The sequence below is a fragment of the Bactrocera tryoni genome, chromosome 2 (assembly GCF_016617805.1).
Source record: "Bactrocera tryoni isolate S06 chromosome 2, CSIRO_BtryS06_freeze2, whole genome shotgun sequence".
Classification (NCBI taxonomy): Eukaryota; Metazoa; Arthropoda; class Insecta; order Diptera; family Tephritidae; genus Bactrocera; species Bactrocera tryoni.
The window spans coordinates 43,870,228-43,892,072 of NC_052500.1; the positions used below are offsets into that span (position 1 = coordinate 43,870,228).

General features: G+C 34.9%; 1 protein-coding gene across 1 annotated transcript; it reads right to left on the reverse strand.

The window, feature by feature from the left end:
* Positions 1 to 477: 477 nt before the first annotated feature.
* LOC120769252 lies at positions 478 to 2,424 on the reverse strand. The gene is made up of 4 exons (XM_040096154.1): positions 1,907 to 2,424; positions 1,555 to 1,839; positions 881 to 1,500; positions 478 to 818 (listed from the first exon to the last, which is right to left on the reverse strand). The coding sequence occupies exons 1-4, from the start codon at positions 2,201 to 2,203 to the stop codon at positions 632 to 634; spliced, it is 1,389 nt and encodes a 462-aa protein (XP_039952088.1). The 5' UTR covers positions 2,204 to 2,424; the 3' UTR covers positions 478 to 631.
* Between the last annotated feature and the right edge of the window lie 19,421 nt (positions 2,425 to 21,845).

A 21,845-nucleotide genomic window follows, 5' to 3' on the forward strand; every position in this document is an offset into this window, starting at 1 on the left:
TAAGATTGTATATTTTTGATTTCACAGAAGCATCAGACTATTAGCGACATATCACAACTTTTCAGTTAGCCAAATTCAAAAATTATTTGATGAATTTAGATGGTTTTAACATATTTCAAAGCGATGTAGGATTTTGAAATAACAAAGAGGAAACCTATTTTATGGTTTGTAGAAATATTAATAAAGTTGTGATACAGACATGTAAGGACTACATTTCAAAAAAAAAATAAAAAATAGTTACATTACCACTACTAAGTAATTTTTACGTTATTAATAGATTAAATTAATACATGAGAATTCCACCGCGACCTTAGGTCTATTGTCTCCTCTCCTAAATCACTAAGACTCACAGAGCATCAGCATATTGATAACGTCCAATATTCTGCTGGGGGCTAGCGAAGCTATGTGATTCCTATTTGGAAACTTGGATCCAAGGGAACATTATTAATAAAGTTGATACACATTTTGTGTAAGGACGATTCCGTTAACCAAAAAATATATAATGACGATGATTATAAAGAATAAAATTTTTTACAATTGAGTTATGTAAGTTTCTACTACTTTACTAAACCTCTTTGAGATAACTGGATAGACAAAAGGTCTCATTGATTTCCTCAATTTTCAGACTAATCTAATTTATACTGACCTCAATAGCAGTTAGCACAGCAGCTAATCCTTTGCAATCCACATTTTCGAAGTGTTCGTCCACAGCGATAACAGGTTTACGTGGATCTGAACCAGCACGAAGCCCCTTTGGATAGCCACGTATGCTGGTATTTAAGTATAAAATGTTGGGCTTTTTTTCCAATATCACAAATCTTAAATTAAAGCATGTTTACAATTTATATAGACTTTTGAAGTAAATAAAATAACTGCTCACTTTGGAAAAAGTTGAATTATACAACTGCCTTCGCCTCCTGTATATAAATGAGTTTCTTTCCATTCATTTGGCGCAGCGATGCAATACGTCTGATCGTCCTTGGTATGTATCAACACAAGCGTTGGGCCGCGATAACCAAGCACGTGATGCAAAAAGCGATTAGCGCCTAAACCATGTTCATTTGAGTCATACAGTAAAGTCCAATGCGAGGGCATCATAGAAAGTTTCTCCTTAAAGATTTGAGCTGCAGATGATTTATTGGAATTTGGTGATTGTATCGTTTGTGGCTTAGAAAAAAGGGGAGGTAGTCCTCCAGCCAATAACCATGCCTGAGATAACGGCATTAAAGATTCAAAGGTCGAGACACCAGCATCCTTACTACCTGCATCCGGGAATGGATTTCGTTGTTCTAAAACTGGTGTTTGAAGTTCTATTCCGCATGATTGAGTTTGTTGTTCGAGACCTCTATATGAAGTTGATAATGTGTGTAAACAGTATTTGTGCACCAACAATACTAAACGAATAAGGTTCTGTTCAAACCATCGACAAACAAAACCGACACTAAGGCTGTCGTGGCTAAAAAATATTGATTTAGTCACCGAACCAAATGTACGGTTAATCTAAAATAAAAAATATTATTGAAATTTGAAGGTGAAAGCTTAAGAGTTACATACTGCTGGACAGAGAACTGCGTTGCCCGAATGTTGCATAGCTATTGTGTAGCAAATGAAAAGTAAGCGTGTAACACCCTCCTTTGTAATGAAGTCTGGATTGTCTTCCTCCGCGTACATTTTTATATAACACTCTAATATCTTTTCATCATCCATTATACCAAGAAAACGTTCGCATTGCTGACGGAATGCCACTGTACCTAAATAAGCAGTTCTAGCTTTCGATGCTAAATGCATTAGGCGAAATAATCTTTTGCCTAAATCAGCATATTGAGGAAAAACTTGTGACTGTAAAAAGTGACACAATGTCTTATGTCTCAAAATAGTGTGATAAGGAAAAAAAAATATTACTTACCACAAACACGTCTGAAACAATGCCATTGACCCCGTGCTTGGCAGACTTTTCTTTAAGAATTTCAGATAACTTTTCTATTGGCACGAGCTGAGTTAAGTACTTTTCCGTAACATCCGCACCTGATGCAGATCTACTCATGGATCGCTCTGCCTTTAACATAGCATTATTATTAACAATTGAATTTCCATCACCTATAGGAATAGTTTGCGTGGATTTGGGTGGTTTTTCCTTAGCACCACCTGACCCTCCATTCGGCCCATCGCTTCCGGAGTCACTCCTGGAGTTTGAATTGCCCATTGGTTTGTATTTATATTTGCTTCTGCAAACATTCACGCTTGGAAATTATATTGCAGAAAGTGCGTTCTTCTTTATTAAAAACAAAAAAGTTTGTAGAATCTACGGCAACCACAACGTCTATCGCAACTTCCTCTACCGTGATCACAACACCAACCAGAGATAAATTTTATTCCTGACACCAACAATTCAAATGGCAAAATTTTCAATCTTATCTCGTATTTTTTTCATAAGATTGGTATCAGCTGTCATTATCATTGGTCATCGAAATTTGCATAAATATTCGAAAGTATCAAGGTTGCTTTTTTCTGTATGCAATTAAAGTTTGTACAACTTATAAATTTATTGTTACTTTCGGAAGAATTTTAAAATATAGTCCTTCGTTGCAGTGTTAAAATGGATATGGGCGGAAAGGGGAAGTTCTCCATATTAATAGTTTATACATACTTGTATAAAACCAAATCTTTCTTGTGGTTTTATTTTATGAAATTCTGTACTGTGATACAGTCACAAGTCTCTAAAATTGAAATTTTAAATTATATACTATGGCACAATTCCGATTTCTTTGGCGCCGCGATTTGATGGTAGAGGAAGTCCTCCTGATTAAAAAATATATAGGGTTATAGGTACCGCAAACGCTTAGTTTACGAGATATTCAGCCTTAAAGTTCAAAAATTCCCAAAATTCGAGCATTTCAACAAGCTATTTTACCGCATTAAACACACTTTACTCACATTTTTCACTTCAAATTAATTAATTTAAACTATAAACTTTTAAATAAATCCACATTTTACACTTTTAACAGTTTTTTTACCGAAGAAATCTTTATTTTAAAAATTACATTTTACACTCGTAGTGAACATCATGTGTGTGCTAAAATTACGACGAAATGGAGCGCTGCCATGTGATAATAAGGAAATTCGCTGAAATGCCTTTTTTCCCAAAAATTCCTCTATCCATTCATATGGATATGTTCTTTATTTAATTTAATAAACAAATATGTAATATTATATAATAATATTATATAATAATATTTAACCATTTTGTAATGAAAACTCAAACTTTGTTTGAATATTAGTGCAAGATAACCAAAAAATATAACCACTTTATAACGAAACTCAATATATTTTTCTTATTTTAACGCAGAAAGGAGTACTATGCGAAAGTACTTCAGTGACCCCGGGTATTCGCTCGACCAGTGTTATTTTTTTAAAGCGCGGCCGAAGGCCGCCAACGCAGAAAGGAGTATTACGCGAAAGTACTTCAGTCACCCCGGGTATTCGCTCGACCAGGGTTATTTTTTTAAAGCGCGGCCGAAGGCCGCCAACGCAGAAAGGAGTACTACGCGAAAGTACTTCAGTCACACCGGATATTCGCTCGACCAGTGTTATTTTTTTAAAGCGCGGCCGAAGGCCGCCAACGCAGAAAGGAGTACTACGCGAAAGTACTTCAGTCACCCCGGGTATTCGCTCGACCAGGGTTATTTTTTTAAAGCGCGGCCGAAGGCCGACAACGCAGAAAGGAGTACTACGCGAAAGTACTTCAGTCACCCCGATATGATATAAATTTTACAATATTATTATAGATTTTTACTTATTTATTTTTATTAAACATAAATCGCATATTATACATATACATACATATGTATAGTATATATGTATACATATGTATATATACATATGTATATAAACAAAGAAAAATCGTTAAGAACCCTACAAATTTGGTGTTTGAGATGTGGCAACGCTCGTTTTCCTCATAATTGTAAACAATCTAGCCTTTGCAACGATGAGTGTTCTAAGTGATTTTTAAATTAATAAATATAGGTAAAATATTACAAAATAAAAGTGAAATGTGAACTTATTTCAATCTTTAAAGTGTATATTTAAATATAACAAGAGAAAAATGTGAAAAAATTTAGAGAAACATAGAGAAATAACATGTTTTCTTAGTGCAAATTTTTGAATTTTTAAACGCGAATATTTCAAAAAATATTAGTTATTTTTACATTATTTTCGGATATTCCTCCTCTGGAGAAGCTACCCTATCCGCACATACCCCATTTATATGGAAATTCGTTTTTTTTACCCCGCCGCCAAAGTAATCGGAATTGTGCCTTTCAATCGGAATTGTGCCTTTCAATGTAATATATTATACTGAAAATCGCGCGATTTTTTATTCCAAATTTTCGTTATATGGACGTAATATATTGCCCACTTTTCAGGGTCTTGTATAAATGGCTGGTTGGGTTATCTTGGTATTATCGATACATATACAAATTTTAATTTTCAGTGTAGTCACCGTCGAACTGTCATCGTAACCGGTTGCTTTTCGCTCTGTGCTTATTGAGTTTGTTAAAACGGTATAACGGTTTGTTCTGCGTTTATATTACGCTCGTGCTTTGTTTGTGAATTAATTTTTTATCGTTTTATATCTTTTCAATCACTTAATTTCTTAATTTGTTAAACTAAAATTCGCGTTTACTATGGCCCCTGGGGCCACCAAATTAGGGGATAATAGTTTTTCCCTATTATCTCCAATAATGAAAAAGAAAAGAAAAAAACCAAATCCGATCCCGTTAGACCAATTTCCAGAATTACCAGTCTCAAACACGGATGATCCAAAATTTTTGGTCATGTCATCGCTGGACGACAACAAGCCACTTAATTCGTTATCATGCTTCGCTACGTATAAAGGTATTCAAGCAATCAGTAAGGAAGTAAGTAAAGTTACTGAGCTACGTGATGGTAGCCTACTGCTCTTTGTAAATAACAACAAAACAGCTAGCAAATTTCTTTCTGCAAAAATTTTACCTGGCGGAGGTCATATCAATGTCAAGCTTCATAATACTTTGAATACGGTTAAAGGCACCATATACGCCCCATTCCTGAATAACTTATCAGAAGAAGATATTGTTGATGGTCTTAAGGAGCAGGGTGTTTCTGCTGTACATAAGTTTTCACGAATTGCTGACGGCTCCCGTAATCCTACGGGTGTAGTTTTATTAACTTTTGATAAATACAAACTTCCTGAAAGAATTGATGTTGCCTGGAGGAACCTCACTGTCCGTCCGTATTACCCTAATCCTATGCGTTGTAAGCAATGTCAATTAATTGGCCACACAGCAAAATACTGCCGTAATTCACCTTCTTGTGTCTCATGCAACCTCCCTTCCGATCATACCCCACCTACTGAATGTAAGAGAATAATGTGTGCAAATTGCTCGGGCGACCACCCGGCATCATCTAATACTTGCCCTAAATATCAACAATCCAAAGAAATATTAAAAATTAAAACTATTTATAAATGTAGTATGCGTGAAGCTGTTACCAAGTATAAAATTCAATTTTCTCATACAACTTCTAATGCAAACTCTTTTGCCTCTATAGCTAAAATTTCTAACAATACTAATCAAATCAATAATGAAACAACACCTAATAACAAATCCAACAATCCTACCAAAACTAATCTAACAACAACTACAGACATCAATTCATCTAAACAATCCCTTCCAACCCATCCTACCTCCTCTTCTGTCACTTCTCCTTCCCCTCTCTTTTCCCCTTTATCCATCTCTGACTCTCCTCTCAATATCCTTTCCTCCTGTCCTATCACACCCTCCCTCACCCTCTCCTGCTCGCAAGATCCTCTTGCATTACCCAATTTTCCTTCTTACAATGAAGACATTTAGTTTAAATAAAATATTCGTAGCTTAACTTTTTTCTTTTATAAGTTTACATATGATATGATTACACTTCTTCAATGGAACATTAACGGTTATGTTAATAATTATATTAACTTAGAGTTACTTATGGGATCGTACAATCCATCTATTATCCTGTTGAATGAAACTCACCTATCTTATAATGCCTCAGCTTTTACCCCTAGGGCTTATGTGGGATATTTTATTAATCTCCCACATAACACCACCAACAAGCAGGAGTTGCCATCCTAGTTAAAAGAAATCTACCTCACGTATTACTTATTTTAACTCTGTCCGATCTTTCCTATCCAACCGTAAATTAAGTGTTATCATATCCAATGTTTCATCCTCTGTTCTACCATTAGATAATGGTACCCCACAAGGGTCACCGCTCTCGGTGATCCTATTTACTATTGCATTTGATGAAATCAGTACCATTCTATCAGATTTTGTTACTATCCGGCATCAGATTTATGCTGATGATTTAATTTTATTCTCAAAAACTTCAAATTTGACTTCAGTAACAATTACTTTCTCTGAAATTTTATTGCGTCTTTCTCGTTGGTCCTCTACTTCAGGCACATCAATATCTTTTCCTAAATCGAAACTTTTTCATATTTGTAAAAAAACATCAATGTACTATCCCAACGCTCACATTTGATAATACAAACATTTTGTGTACAGATAGTATTAAGTTCCTTGGTATTGTATTAGACTCTAAGTATACATTTAAGAAACATTGTCAGTATATAAGAAAAAGACTTTTTGTTAATTTAAATATTATTAAATACCTCTCATGTAAGCGCTCACTCATCGGCTCGGCTTTACTGGTCAACGTCACTAAAGCCCTCATCTCATCTGTAATTAATTATGGCTTGGAAATTTATGGACATCATTCTAAGAATCATCTAAAGATGCTTGCTGCGCCCTATCATTCTTCAGTTCGTTGTTCTCTTCGAGTGTTTCCAACATCGCCAATTAAAAACATACTGACGGAAGCTGGCCTACCTTCTCTAAAAGATGCAGTGGAAGATAGCTTAATAAGCTTTATTCAAACTCATACCAGCACGTGAACTTTACTATAAAAGGACTTTCAATCATCACTTTGCAGAAAGAGGTCTCCTAAAATACCGTCTTCTATTTTTAAAAGTGCTTTGTTTGCTAAAACCAATGAGTTGCCGCTTAAAATATTGCTGCCTTGCAGTAAATATATTCCACCGTTGAAAGTAAATGAATCTTCTTTCATTAGTGATCTTACTTTTCTTCGCAAATCCATCACTCCAAGCACTGTGTATAAATCTCGATTTTTGGAATTATCTGCGCACTTCAAATCATTTGGTTGGAAGTTTATATATACTGATGGCTCCAAATCGTCGCATACATCTTTTGCTGTAGTTGATGATAACCAACAAAGAATATCGTATGGTTTATTATTTCCATTTTGTTCAATTTTTACCGCTGAAGCTACGGGTATTCTCAAAGCTGTCCAGTATGCCCAACAAAACCTTGGTAAATTCATCATCTGTACAGATAGTCTATCGTGTTTTCAAGCTTTAAAAAACCGCAGTAACTACAATGACGTCATTATTGGCATTAGATCGCTGTTGTTTTCGTTAGCACATAGACTAAAAATAATGTGGATACCCGGTCACTCTGGAATCATTGGAAATACTTTTGCGGACTCGGTGGCTAAGGAGGTGTGCATCACTCCAACAACTACATCTGCCTTGTTTGTTAAGAGTGATATAAAACGGCTTATTATTCAACAAAGATCCACTAAATTGGCGCTTGATTGGATGAATTACAGACACCACTACTCTAGAATAAATTCAAATCGTATCAAACCCTCCTTTCCGTCATCGCTTTCATCTAATTATATCATTCCATATATCAGACTTCGCATTGGCCACTCCATTATCACACACGCTCACATACTAAATGGCACTCAGATCAACCAATGCCCATTTTGTGATTCAGATTTAAATCTATTGCATCTTCTGCAACATTGTCCAGCACTTCAAACTCATAGACTGTCAAACTTCAATAATACTGATCCAATAATTTTATTGATGGATCCCTCAAACAACAACATTTCGAAAATCTACAACTTTTTGAAAGACAGCGACCTTCTTCGACGCATATAACATAACCAGTCGGCCGATAGCCCATGATGCTAGTGCTGCGTATTTTCTTAAGTTTGTATAATAATTGTATTATTATGTAAGCTTTTATAAAATAAAATAAAAAAAAATAAAATAAAATAAAACGTTTTGTAATTTGATGCATTGAGAACTAACAGGCTTAATTCACCTTATTAAGTGTTGAAAGATCAAAAGTCAGTTGTTTTAATATACCATGAAATCATAAAAAAAAGATTTAAGTAGTTTTGTCATATATTAAAAGTCCAATATATAATAATTTGCAATCGTTATAAATGTTGGGTGTTTTAATTTAAAATGCCCAAAAATTCTTATTTTGTTCGATCTGGCTTTAATGGAAAATGTTATAAAAAACGCTTATTTTGAGGCGCTCTCACTGGAATAAGTTGGGTATCCCATTATCCCTGATAGTAATATACAATTTTTGTGAGTTGAGACGTTTTTGCAATTCTGTACTGGAAGATCACAAGAATCTCTCAATTGAAAACGAACAGGTCTAATAAGCTTTATATTTATTATTTAGAGACTAGCTGACCCCGCAGCCGTTGCGTAGCAAATAGGTTTGTCACTACCTATGTGACCTTGAGAAAGGACTGCTCCAAGCGCAATGTTACTTGCGTCAGTTGTGAGTAAAAATGGCTTTGTGAAATCAGGGTATTGCCGTATTGGATCGTTCATTAAAATGTTCTTGCATGTTTCGAAAGCTTCTAGATATCTGGCGTTTAGTGTTATGCTTCTGCCCTTTTTTAAGCATTCTGTCATTGGTTTTGCAAGTCTTGCCAGGTTCGGGATAAACTTCCTATAATAACTAAGTAGGCCTATGAACGATTTTATTTCACGATTAGTTCGTGGTATTGGAAATTTCTGGATAGCTTCTATTTTTGTCGGATCCGGTTTTATGCCTTTCGTCGTAACTACGTGTCCTAAAACAGCAATTTCTTTTCGCATAAACTCTGATTTGTCCATCTGGACCTTAAAATTTGAACATCTTAACTTTAGAAAGACTTTTTCTAGATTCTCAATATGTTCCTGGAGGAACGTCGAAAATATAATAATGTCACCTAAATACACTAGACAGATTTTTCCAACCAAATCATTTAGGACATTATCCGTAACCCTCTGGAAAGTTGAGGGTGCGTTTTTTAAGCCAAAAGGCATTCTTACGTATTCGTAGTGACCCCCTTCCACAGTAAAGGCTGTTTTTGATATATCCCGTGGATCCATTTTAATTTGATGGAAGCCACTTGCTAAGTCGAAAGTCGAAAAGTAAAGGCATTTGCCCAGTTTATCCAAGATCTCAGATATGTTTGAGAGTGGGTACCTGTCCGAGACGGTTTTCTAGTTCAACTTCCTGTAGTCAATGACCAGTCTCAATTTCGTCTTCTCCGATGCGTCCGTCTTTTTTTGAACAGTCCATACTGGAGAGCTTCATGGGGAAAAACTCGGCCTAATAATCCCTTGCTCCAACATCTCTGATATCTGTGTCCGAACTTCCTCTTTGTGAACGAAAGGATACCTGTAAGACCTAGTATGGATAGGAATATCGTCCGTCGTCCTAATTCTGTGTTTTATTTCATTTGCAAACGTCAACTTTTCATCCTCTCTATAAAAGATATCGCTATATTTAGTACATAGTTTCAAAAGTTTATGCTTTTCTTCGCCATTCAGATGTTCCATTCGGAGTAGGTCAGATAAATTTGCAATTCTTTCACTGTTTGATTTGCAATGCATATTAAAGTTATTAAGTTCGACGAAGTTTTCTGAATCATACGGACTTGTTTTCAGGGGTTGCTCTAGGAAAATTGGTCATTCCCCGTGGGATTAACTACTTCTATTGTACTAAACCAGTCTTTCGCAACGTATAAGCCTGGAGAAATAAATAAGCCGTTGTCCAAAGTTATTGTATTTATCATAATATCTCCTTCCTTAGAATCAATTGGCTGTTTTACGATTTGTTTCGAATTTACCTCTATTGTGAATTTATCAGAGGAAAAATTTGGTTTCATTTTAAGAGGTATACTATTTGTAACTAGCTGACCCGGCGAACTTCGCACCGCCTAATTATTGGAGGTGAACAGTTGGGTGCCCAACTAACTGGGAATCACACACCGAGTCACTTAAACTCGCGATTGATGTTATTAAATAAAACGCATTCTTTTATCTAATAGGAAAAACGTTATAATTTATTTTTAACACAAATCCGGGTTACAATACATGCCAAACTTAATTAAATGAAATAAGTGCGGGATCGATGCGAAATGAAGAAATGTTGAAATAGGAAGGATCACGGCTGATCCAAAGTAATGTAGAAGCGTTTTGAACGTTGTATCGAGAAAATTGTATGTTTAAACTTCTGAGGCTATGTGGAGCTTAGGCCCGTAGACGAATCGAAAGTATCTGCCCGGGTGTGTTTAACGAATTGTGTGTTTAAATGTGTCTGCTTTCTGGTTTTTCATCCTTTTGATAAGTTTGTTGGTGTATAGGCATGGTGAGTTGTGTCGTCGTGTTCTCAGCTGTGGTGAAATAAACTGTCTTATTAGGGTGCGCTAGTTTTTCCCGGGTAGAGTGGGTGGACGCTTAACTCATTTGCAGAACACATGCTATAAATGTTGGTTTTAAACATAGTATTTGGTATGGTATGTACCATATTAGCTTTATATGCATACAATAAGAAAATATATTTTAAGGATTTATGAGTTTGTAACTACTAGTTATTATATTTGCGGTTGTTTCTTTGATCGATTTATTATTTGTGGTTTTATTTTTATTTGAATTTTTTAGTTTGCAATTCTTTATTATTATGAAATATAGCGACGCCACGTCTGACTCAGATATGGCCAGAGTGCGTGTTCCTTAGCTTTGAGGTTTGAGCTGTGGAATTAGAGGGGTCTTGCGAGAGAGTGGCCAGTAATTGCGAACGGCTTCATTTAGAATTATAATTTTTAGGTGTGATGTTCAAGTTATTCAGCAGATTCCCACCTACTACCCTTATGTGGAGCGCTTATGTAGAGACGATAAGAGCGACATCTGATTTTGTTAGTTTTTTATTTATTCTAATTGAGAATTTATGAAAAACGTCGATTTTTCGACTTTTTGATACAACTGTGTTATATTTTATGTTTTTGTGTATGCACTAATTTGGCGTTTAGTAGCCCGCCACCGCTCTAGGATTTGTTTAGAATTGTTTTTTTTTCCATTATTGGCGAAAGCCATCCTGCGGGGCCGAAAAGGTGTCTGTGCTTTTAATAATTCGGACTGTCAGAGGTAAGTCTGACTTTGATTTTTTTATACCAATTTGTGGAGTATTGGAAAATTGTGGCTCTAGTGGTAGTCGTACGTCGTACCGGCCATTATTTGATTGAGTAGTTATGGGGGAAAGTTTCCTTAACCTTTGACATTTCCTTAATTGTGAATTAAGGTACTTGTTTTTATTATACTCAACTTGAGTTGGTATGGTGGTGACTAGTTCTGTAACTAGTCCATTTTGTGTTTCGCTGTGCAGCGTTTGAGATTTGTGTGCCTTTGAGCAGCATGGTGTCTCTTGGCAATTTTTCGAATTTTGGGTTTCGTGATTTGCTTTTGCAATTAAACCCGTGGTTCTTGTTTTATAGGCGCTTTTTTGGGGTGAGATGGAATATGTGCTGTAATGAAGCATTGTATGATGTCTTTTATGACAATATAAGCAATTAAATTTGCTTTTGCAATTTGTATATGTATGCGCATGTGACAGACAATTTGTGCAAAGTCTTTTTGACTTGACAAACTAATTTCGTTCGTTAACTTTTAAGTTTTGAAATTTCTCGCAAGATATAAGTTTATGCCCTCTTTTACATAGTTCGCATGACGTTTGTTTTCTTTGTTCGGATGTGAACGTCTGTGTTTTGTAAAAGCTTTTGTTTAAATTTTTGTTGCTTTTAGCGTGGGGTCTATTTAAGCTTCCATTTTGGCCGTTTTTTGTTTTTTTTTTGTTTTATTACAAACATTTTTAAAACTTTAACAATGTTTGATATCACTACAACTAGTTTCAAAAACTAACGAGCAGTTTGATTTGAATAACTTATTTTGGTCGTGTTTAATGTTCTTAGTTTTGATTATTTTTTCTTCTAACCTTTCCGCAATTTCATATTGGGTGGTGAGAAAATTTTTCATTTGTTGCCACGTTGGGCACTTTTTTCGAGATGAGAGCGCTTGCTCCCATAGAAGTAGCGACTTTTCTGGTAATGCGGCGGTGCAAATGTTTACCAGAATTCGGTCCCAGCTGTCTGTGGGAATATTTTGTGTCGACAGAATCGACAAACAATTAGAAACAGTAGATTCGAGTTTGATTCTCTCGTTTTCATAACGTGCTTTAAGAGCTTCCCAAGCAAAATTGAAATTATCGTCATTTAATGTGAACTGTTTGACTATTTCGCCTGCTTGACCTTTGGTTTTGTATCGGAGGTGATACAATTTTTGTGCTTTTGATAGTTCTGGATGGTTGATGTAAACGGCTGTAAACATGTCCCGGAAGGACGGCCATTCTTCATAACCTCCATAGAATGTTTCTGTGTCACATGCGGGCAGCTCGAGGTGGATGCCTGAACTTGCCTCTTGATATTGTTGCATTTGTGGCAGCTCTACTCTCGGATGTGGAGTAGGTGCAATTGCTTTTATTAGCTTTAATTGATCGGAAATCATAGCTTTTGTTTCTTCATATTGGTCTAAGCAGTTTTCGTAAATATCGTAAGCCGATGATTTAAAATTTTGAAGTAGATCTGAATTGTCAGAATCAACTATGGCATCATGAGCCGCTTGGAGGCGAGTCCAAAAATTTGTAAGATTTTGACTTTTTATTTCCAATAATGATTCCGAGTTTTCATGAATCGGGGAATAAGCAAATCTAGTGCAGTATCTTGTTAAACTGTCACTTTCTGAAATAAATTTAATAGCCTGTTTTGAGCGTGTAGCTCCTTCAGGTGCATTTTGTTTTTTTGTGTTATTAACCATTTCGGTTTTATTTTAGTTTTTTTATTTGTAAATAATTAATTTTTTTTTTCAGTGTAACTGATTTAAATAAGGCAATAGTGTATTGCTTGAAACCGAATAAATAGAGTTTTGAAATTTGATGATCTTGCTAAAAATGTTAGTTTTATTTATAACTTTTTTTTTTCTTTTTTGTTTACTTGCGATAGAATTATTATTATTATTTTTTTTTTTTTTTGCTTTAATTAATTTATCTGCGTAAGTAGGTACTTATGTCTTGTGCGATTGAGAGCTCGTTGAAGAGATCAATGCGTTTTTTACATACATATATAGGTTTGAACGAATAGAGAGTGCGAAAACGGAATTGAAAAAAAAGATGTGCACTTTTATATGTAAATATGTAGGTTTTGCTCTATATGTACGTATAATAAATTGTATATTGTTATTTAAATATGCTTATTGCTTATTTTTTGCAACTCTTGCTTTGTTTGTTTTTTTTTTTATGTTATATTATTGATTTAGTTTGTGCCTTTGCGTACAATTTATGCAATCCTGCTTATTGATTTGTTAAATATAAGAGGAATTGCCGGAAAATATTGCAAAAATACTTGAATTTTGGCTTCTTTCCGTTTTTGTTAAATAGTTGTGTTTAAATACACAAAGGTTAGCTCAACATATAGGCATTTAATTTTTTTATAAATATTATATTTTGATATATTTGCGCTATTATGCGATTTTAAATTGCAGATTTTACATTAGTATATAAAACCGTATACATATATGCATATTATTAAGTATAGAAAAATGGAGTAAATACGCTCACTTGGTTACATCAAGGGCTTGTAGTTGTATATATGTATGTTTGTATGCTTCTCTCCGAACCGTTTCCAGCTGATTTGTCTGTTCGCCTTGTCCCAATTCCTGTTCTCCACCTAGCCACCTCCTTGTGCTGTTGGGTTGTTTGTATGTATGTATATTTGTTTTAATGTTCGCGCCCGTTTCTTTCGTTTCGTGTTTGTTTTATTGTTTAGGTGTTTTTGCTTTTCGCGCCCGATTTATATTTTAAGTATTTTATTGTTTTCTTCCTGATGTGTGGGTTTTTGTTTGTTTAAAATGTTTGGTGGCTTAATTTTTCAAATGCGGTTTGTTTTTGTTCACAGTTTTGCCACCACACTGATATACATATGTTATTTGTTTTTTGTTCTTTTTAGGTTATTTTTTTTCTTTTTGTTATGCACTCATATGCATATGTATGTATTTCTGTGTTGCAATTTGTATATGCTTCGCCTTCCTTTGTAATTTTTTTTGGTTTTTGTCACTTCACCTTTTTTGTTATTTTTGTATTACTAAGTATGAATATATTTTAATTTGCTTTGTTTATTTTATTTATTTCTTGTTCTATTTGAGTCACTGCACTTTATGTTTTGGTTTTCTCCACAGCACTTTATGTATGTATATCGTTCACTTTACATTGGAATTTTGCCACCAAAATTATTTTTGATTTTAATATGTATGTCTGTTTGTTTGTAAACCAAAGGTGCGTTTCGTTAGGGCTCGAAGGACCATGAATAATTGGGTGCCCAACTAAATGGGAAGCACACACCTCTGTATTTAAGTCTTATGAGTAGTGAGTTAAACTCGCGACTGATGTTATTAAATAAAACGCATTCTTTTATCTAATAGGAAAAACGTTATATATTATTTTTAACACAAATCCGGGTTACAATAAATGCCAAACTTAATTAAATGAAATAAGTGCGGGATCAATGCGAAATGAAGAGATGTTAAAATAGGAAGGATCACGGCTGATCCAAAGTAATGTAGAAACGTTTTGAACGTTGTATCGAGAAAATTGTATAAACTTCTGAGGCTATGAGGAGCTTAGGCCCGTAGACGAATCGAAAGTATCTGCCCGGGTGTGTATAACGAAGTGTGTCGAAATGTCTGCTTTCTCGTTTTCCATCCTTTTTGATAAGTTTGTTGGTGTACGAGTATAGGCATGGTGAGTTGTGTTGTCGTGTTCTCAGCTGTGGTGAAATAAACTGTCTTCTTAGGGTGCGCCAGTTTTTCCCGGGTAAAGTGGGGGACGCTTAACTCATTTAAACATTGAGCTGTGGAATTAGAGGGGTCTTGCGAGAGAGTGGCCGGTAATTGCGAACGGCTTCATTTAGAATTATAATTTTTAGGTGTGATGTTCAAGTTATTCAGCAGATTCCCACCTACTACCCTTATGTGGAGCGCTTATGTAGAGACGATAACAGCGACATCTGATTTTGTTAGTTTTTTATTTATTCTAATTGAGAATTTATGAAAAACGTCGATTTTTCGACTTTTTGATACAACTGTGTTATATTTTATGTTTTTGTGGGTATGCACTATTTGGCGATTAGTAGCCCTGCCACCGCTCTAGGATTTGTTCAGAATTGTTTTTCTTTTTTCATTCATTATTGTCCTGCGTAAGCCGAAAAGTTGTATGTGCTTTTAATATATGTATATGACTGTCAGAGATAACTCTGACTTTGTTTTTAATACCAATTTATGGTGTATTGGTGGCTCTAGTGGTAGTCGTACGACGTACCGGCCATTATTTGATTGAGTAGTTATTCCCCCCATAACTTCCTTAACTTTTGACATTTCCTTAATTGTGAATTAAAATTATTTGTTTTTATTATACTCAACTTGAGTTGGTATGGTGGTGACTAGTTCTGTAGCTAGTCCATTTTGTGTTTCGCTGTACACCGATTGAGATTTTTGTGCCTTTCAGCAGCATGGTGTCTCTTGGCAATTTTTAGTATTTTGGCTTTCGAGATTTGCTTTTGTAATTAAACCCGTGGTTCTTTTTGTATAAGCGCTTCTTTGGGGTGAGATGGTATACATACTGTGCTGTAATGAAGCATTGAATGGTGTCTTTTTTGACAATATAAAAAATTAAATTTGCCTTTGCAATTTGTATATGTATGCGTGTGTGATAGGCAATTTGTGCAAAGTCTTTTTGACCTGACAAAATGATTTCGTTCGTTAATCTTTAAGTTTTTAAACTTTTTGGAAGATATAAGCTTATGCACTCTTTAATGCATGACGTGTCTATTCTGTTCGATAGAAATCATGCGTTTGCAGCTGTTTGGCGTAATGTTTTGAACATATTTCAATTTAATTAGTTTTGCTACCCTTAGTTTTGATTATTTTTTCTTCTAACCTTTCCGCAATTTCATATTAGGTGGTGAGAAAATTTTTCATTTGTTTCGACGTTGGGCACTTTTTTCGTGATGAGAGCGATTGCTCCCATAGAAGTAACGACTTTTCTGGTAATGCCGCGGTGCAAATGTTTACCAGAATTGGGTCCCAGCTGTCTGAGGGAATATTTAGTGTCAATAGAATCGACAAGCAATTTGAAACAGTGGATTCTAGTTTGATGAATTCCACACTTGTTCCTTTCTTGATTTTTGGGAAGTTCATTAGTGTCGTTACTTGCTTATCGACCAGTATTATGTCGTTTTCATATCTAGCTTTTAGAGCTTTCCAATCCAAATTGAAATTGTCGTCATTTAATGCGAACTGTTTGACTATTTCGCCTGCTTGACCTTTAGTTTTGTATCTGAGGTGATACAATTTTTGTGCATGTGATAATTGAGGATGGTTTATGTACACGGCCGTCCCGGAAGGACGGCCGTTCTTCATAACCTCCGTAAAATGTTTCTGTGTCACATGCGGGCACCTCGAGTTGGATGCCTGAACTTGCCTCTTGATATTGTTGCATTTGTCGCAACTCTACTCTACTGTGGGGAGTGGGTGCAATTGCTTTTGTTTCTTCATATTGGTCTAAGCAGTTTTCGTAAATATCGTAAGCCGATGGTTTAAAATTTTGTGGTAGATCTGAATTGTCAGAATCTACTATGGCGTCATGAGCCGCTTGGAGGCGAGTCCAAAAATTGTTAAGATTTATAATTTTGATTTCTAGTAACGATTCCGAGTTTTCGTGAATCGGTGAAGAGGCAAATCTAGTGCAGTATCTTGTTAAACTGTCACTTTGTGAAATAAATTTTACAACCTGTTTTGAGCGTGTAGCTCCTGCAGGTGTATTTTGATTTGTATCAGTATTAACCATTTTTTTCCAATTAATGAAATAATATTATGTTTATTTACTATAATTTATTTTGAATATATGTTTATATTGTTGAAAACCGCGCTTTTTATTGATTAAAATATTTGATGTCCGATTGTTTTGCATTTGGGTACACTCTAATACGTGGACTTGTATGTACATGCGTATTAGGGTGTGACATTTTGAGGCAACCTTTTTTTTTCAACTGAAAAACAGGTTCAAAACTTTCGAAATGTGTAAAAAAAATATTAATATTAAGAGGTGCCTCTTTCAAATTTTCTGTTTTCCATATAAATTACATGGAAAAAAAATCGTTTTTTTTGTGCACGCGATGGCTGTCAGTTGGGATGGTAAACTCGATTCGGATTCTACTCGAGCATCGAGTTTTCTCGTAAAATAATCGATTTTTCAGAATCGATCTTCAGTAGTCGAAGTCGATTGGTTTTGGTTTTTTCGCGGATAAAACGGAGTTTGAAATATTTTATATTAGCATATAAACTTATTTTTTGGATAAATACAAATGTATTTATTTGCTTTGAAATATATTTAAAAAAATGGAATAAATACGCTCACTTGGTTACATCAAGGGCTTGTAGTTGTATATATGTATGTTTGTATGCTTCTCTCCGAACCGTTTCCAGCTGATTTGTCTGTTCGCCTTGTTCCAATTCCTGTTCTCCACCTAGCCACCTCCTTGTGCTGTTGTGTATGTGTGTATATTTGTTTTAATGTTCGGGCCCGTTTCTTTCGTTTCGTGTTTGTTTTATTGTTTAGGTGTTTTTGCTTTTCGCGCCCGATTTATATTTTAAGTATTTTATTGTTTTCTTCCTGATGTGTGGGTTTTTGTTTGTTTAAAATGTTTGGTGGCTTAATTTTTCAAATGCGGTTTGTTTTTGTTCACAGTTTTCCCACCACACTGATATACATATGTTATTTGTTTTTTGTTCTTTTTAGGTTATTTTTTTGTTATGCACTCATATGCATATGTATGTATTTCTGTGTTGCAATTTGTATATGCTTCGCCTTCCTTTGTAATGGTTTTTGTCACTTCTGAAAACGTCGTTGTTCATCTTACTGCATGTACACTTTGAGAAGCAACAACAACACAATGGCCGGCATGTACACAAAACAACGCAGTTGTCCATTTTGCATGTACACAATTTCGTTGTGGCCATACTAATACCTTTCACTTCAATGAAATTTTAATATTTTGTTCAAAGTGAAATTTTTTATGCAAAAAATAAGTAAATAGGTAAATATTTTTGCTTTAAATTATCACTTGTTATTACAAATGATATAATAGAGCTATAATATAGCTATTTTATGCTTTTATTTGTAAAATAGCATCAAGTTTGTTAGAGCTGTGAATAATTTTACATTTTACATATTAGTGGCATCACCACTCTACCTCCTCTTTCTATCTTCCATTCTACTGTCAACTCTACTGTCGTCGTACTGTCGTTGGCAAAAATAGGAGGATATTGAAGTTAGCGAGAACGACAACTGTCGGCCTGCAGTCGTGTAGTCGTGCAGCTGTCAAAATAACACTGCCCATAAGAACGTGTGTATTTTAATATTTGACAGATCTAGTTTGATTTTAATATGTATGTCTGTTTGTTTGTAAACCAAAGGTGCGTTTCGTTAGGGCTCGAAGGACCATGAATAATTGGGTGCCCAACTAAATGGGAAGCACACACCTCTGTATTTAAGTTTTATGAGTAGTGAGTTAAACTCGCGACTGATGTTATTAAATAAAACGCATTCTTTTATCTAATAGGAAAAACGTTATATATTATTTTTAACACAAATCCGGGTTACAATAAATGCCAAACTTAATTAAATGAAATAAGTGCGGGATCAATGCGAAATGAAGAGATGTTAAAATAGGAAGGATCACGGCTGATCCAAAGTAATGTAGAAACGTTTTGAACGTTGTATCGAGAAAATTGTATAAACTTCTGAGGCTATGAGGAGCTTAGGCCCGTAGACGAATCGAAAGTATCTGCCCGGGTGTGTATAACGAAGTGTGTCGAAATGTCTGCTTTCTCGTTTTCCATCCTTTTTGATAAGTTTGTTGGTGTACGAGTATAGGCATGGTGAGTTGTGTTGTGTATGCGGTACAAAAAATGCCTGCAACACAAACACACTCACTTCACATACGCACCGATTACACAACAACAAAATTTTCAGTCATAAAAGCAAACCTACTTTCAAAAATCAAATTCGATTCATTCATATAAGCAGACGCCATTACATCTCCCTGAGCATGCCTTGGCTACAAGCGCCTTTTCGCGACGATTTCAAAAGCAAAAAATCATAACTTAAATATATTTCTGAAAATGTATAAGAAGGAAAAAGTGACAACCTCGCAAATATAAGTATTAAAATATATTACAATAAATTTGACAACATAGTTTATTTGTAGATTTTCAAGTCAAGAAATTTTTCAAAGAAAATAATCAATATTCCTCTGATTTATGTGTACTGTCAATCCCGGTTAAGTAGTACTCCGTTTAAGTGTCAATCCCTCTTAACTTCCTATTTCTTGCTGCATCTCAAGCTTTGTATTTTTAAGTACATAGAAATTATTGTTTTAAGTACGATTCGCTTAAATATCCGCAGTCGCTTATGTACCAAATTATATTTTTATTTTTAACTAACTACAAATACCTGTATCTTTGATTGTGGCACATAACCGGGGTTGACTGTATTTGTTATGATACTATTTATGCGCGTACCTATATGTGTTTGTTCAAAATGAATGACAAATGTTGCTTTATGATTTCCGATGCCTTGATAATATGCAATGTCTATTGTGTAATATGTGTGTAAAGGGGACCCGGGCATATAATTTTAGGAGGCACTATAATACCTTCCATAAATACTTTGAGAAATATGAGGGTATTGAGAGAGATAATTCTTCACAATTTCAACTTTATCTTAAAATTTCCGCTAACTAGTTTGCTAGTAAAAGTAGTCAACTCCCAATTTACCCCACCAAAGGTATCTGAAATTATAACATTTTATCTACATATGTTATACATTTCAAATGGGGCAAAAATATACTAGGGCATAAAAAACCATCAACATACCGACTACCTATGTTACCTCGTTGATGTCTGGCAGGAAAATCAATTCATTATCCCACAGTGCAAAACTGGTTTTTTCGCTCTCAGTAGCGACTGAAATAAGAGCGTAAGAATACGTGTGCTGAGAGTAACTGCTCATATGAGTCAAAACGCCCATGTATGATGTACATCAGTGGTCGGCATTTCTAAGCACAATTGTGCAAACTAACTTCACACGTACGCTTACGCTCTATCGTTCAGTCGTTGTCGAGCCAGCAACGAATTAACATCACGCAAGACTATAGCGCAAAACCAAATATGCCCTGCAAGAAATATTTTATGATTCTAAATGCCTTTGGTGCCATGCAATGGCTTTTATGTTCCAAGTCTTTTAAATATAATAGGGAATATATCCTTAAAAGACATTTTGTTAATTTTCATTATACTATTAATTATTTAGATTAGATGCTTAATTTTCATTCCAATTTCTCACTGGGCTACTTTGTTTTCGTGCTCACCAACACACTGACAGATCCTCTCATGCCGACCACTGTTATACATACATAAGTATATATTATTACAACGTGTTTAGAGTATAGGAATGTAACCTGCGCGGTACAGATGAAAAGCGTGCTCGTACCTGCAGAGTTATGGGGCGCAGTTTGCGGTCGTATGTAAAAGACGAAGAAGATACTGCGTTTGATATAAAAGATAAAAGAGCATTAGCCAGCATTATGCTATGCATTAAGCCTTCACAAATAAATAATGTGAAGAACTGCCAACCGTCAGCTAGTGCGTAGGAAAGGTTAAAAGAAATACATACATACATATGTATTATGGGGAGTTAAGGGTTTGAGGCGGTGTTAAAAACTTTACCTCTTTTTCATCACCATTGCCAATTTCTATCAAATTTGAATTATTGGACAAACGACTTGTACTTGGATTGTAATCGACGCTCATATGAGACCTTTTAGTCTGTCTCGGTAAGTTTGGTTGTATTTTATTTGTAGAATTGTTGTACCCGTAATCGTAATTCTTCCGGTTGTTGTAATTGTTACGATTAAAATTTGTATTATGTATGTAATTGTTATTTTTCCCGCTTTGTTGTCTATTGTCGTTTGTTGATTTAGTTTGCCTATTGTCTGAAATTTTATTATGTTCCTAAGATCTATAATTTTTCTTGAAAACTTCGTAATTTGCTTTGTTTTTATCGACATACTTTCCATGTCTATAATCTATTGCTCTTTTGTCCTGCAGCAATTTTAATTTTGAATATTTTACGATTATATCATTTAGTGTTTCCGTTTCGGTTATATGTGCCCTAATGGGCCCATCGATTTTCTCTAACAGTATATCAACAAGGTCCCTATCTACATTTTCAGGTTTGTAAATGCCCGGTTTTAAAGGGTCAAATATGTGTATTTCATTTATGTCTGCCTTGCATTTTTCAAAAATTATAAATAATTCATTAAGATTACTTACTTTGACCGTCCTACAAAAATTGAATACCTCTGCGTATGTCTTTCTTGGACGAGATCCTTGTATCGTTATCCTTGTCGGTTATCCGTAACATGTGAATATTTTTTGTTTAAACTGTGAATTGGTTTTGTTGGTTCCGCAAAAATATTTGTTTTTAACTTGCTGTTTTTTTTTT

Bases quoted from the DNA above. Each gene is read 5' to 3' on its own strand.
- LOC120769252 (XM_040096154.1), bottom strand. From the start codon at position 2,203: ATGGGCAATTCAAACTCCAGGAGTGACTCCGGAAGCGATGGGCCGAAT. The intron at 1,501-1,554 runs GTATGTAACTCT...TTTTTATTTTAG, and splicing joins ACGCAGTTCTCTGTCCAGCA to ATTAACCGTACATTTGGTTC. The intron at 819-880 runs GTGAGCAGTTAT...CTTTAATTTAAG, and splicing joins ATAATTCAACTTTTTCCAAA to ATTTGTGATATTGGAAAAAA.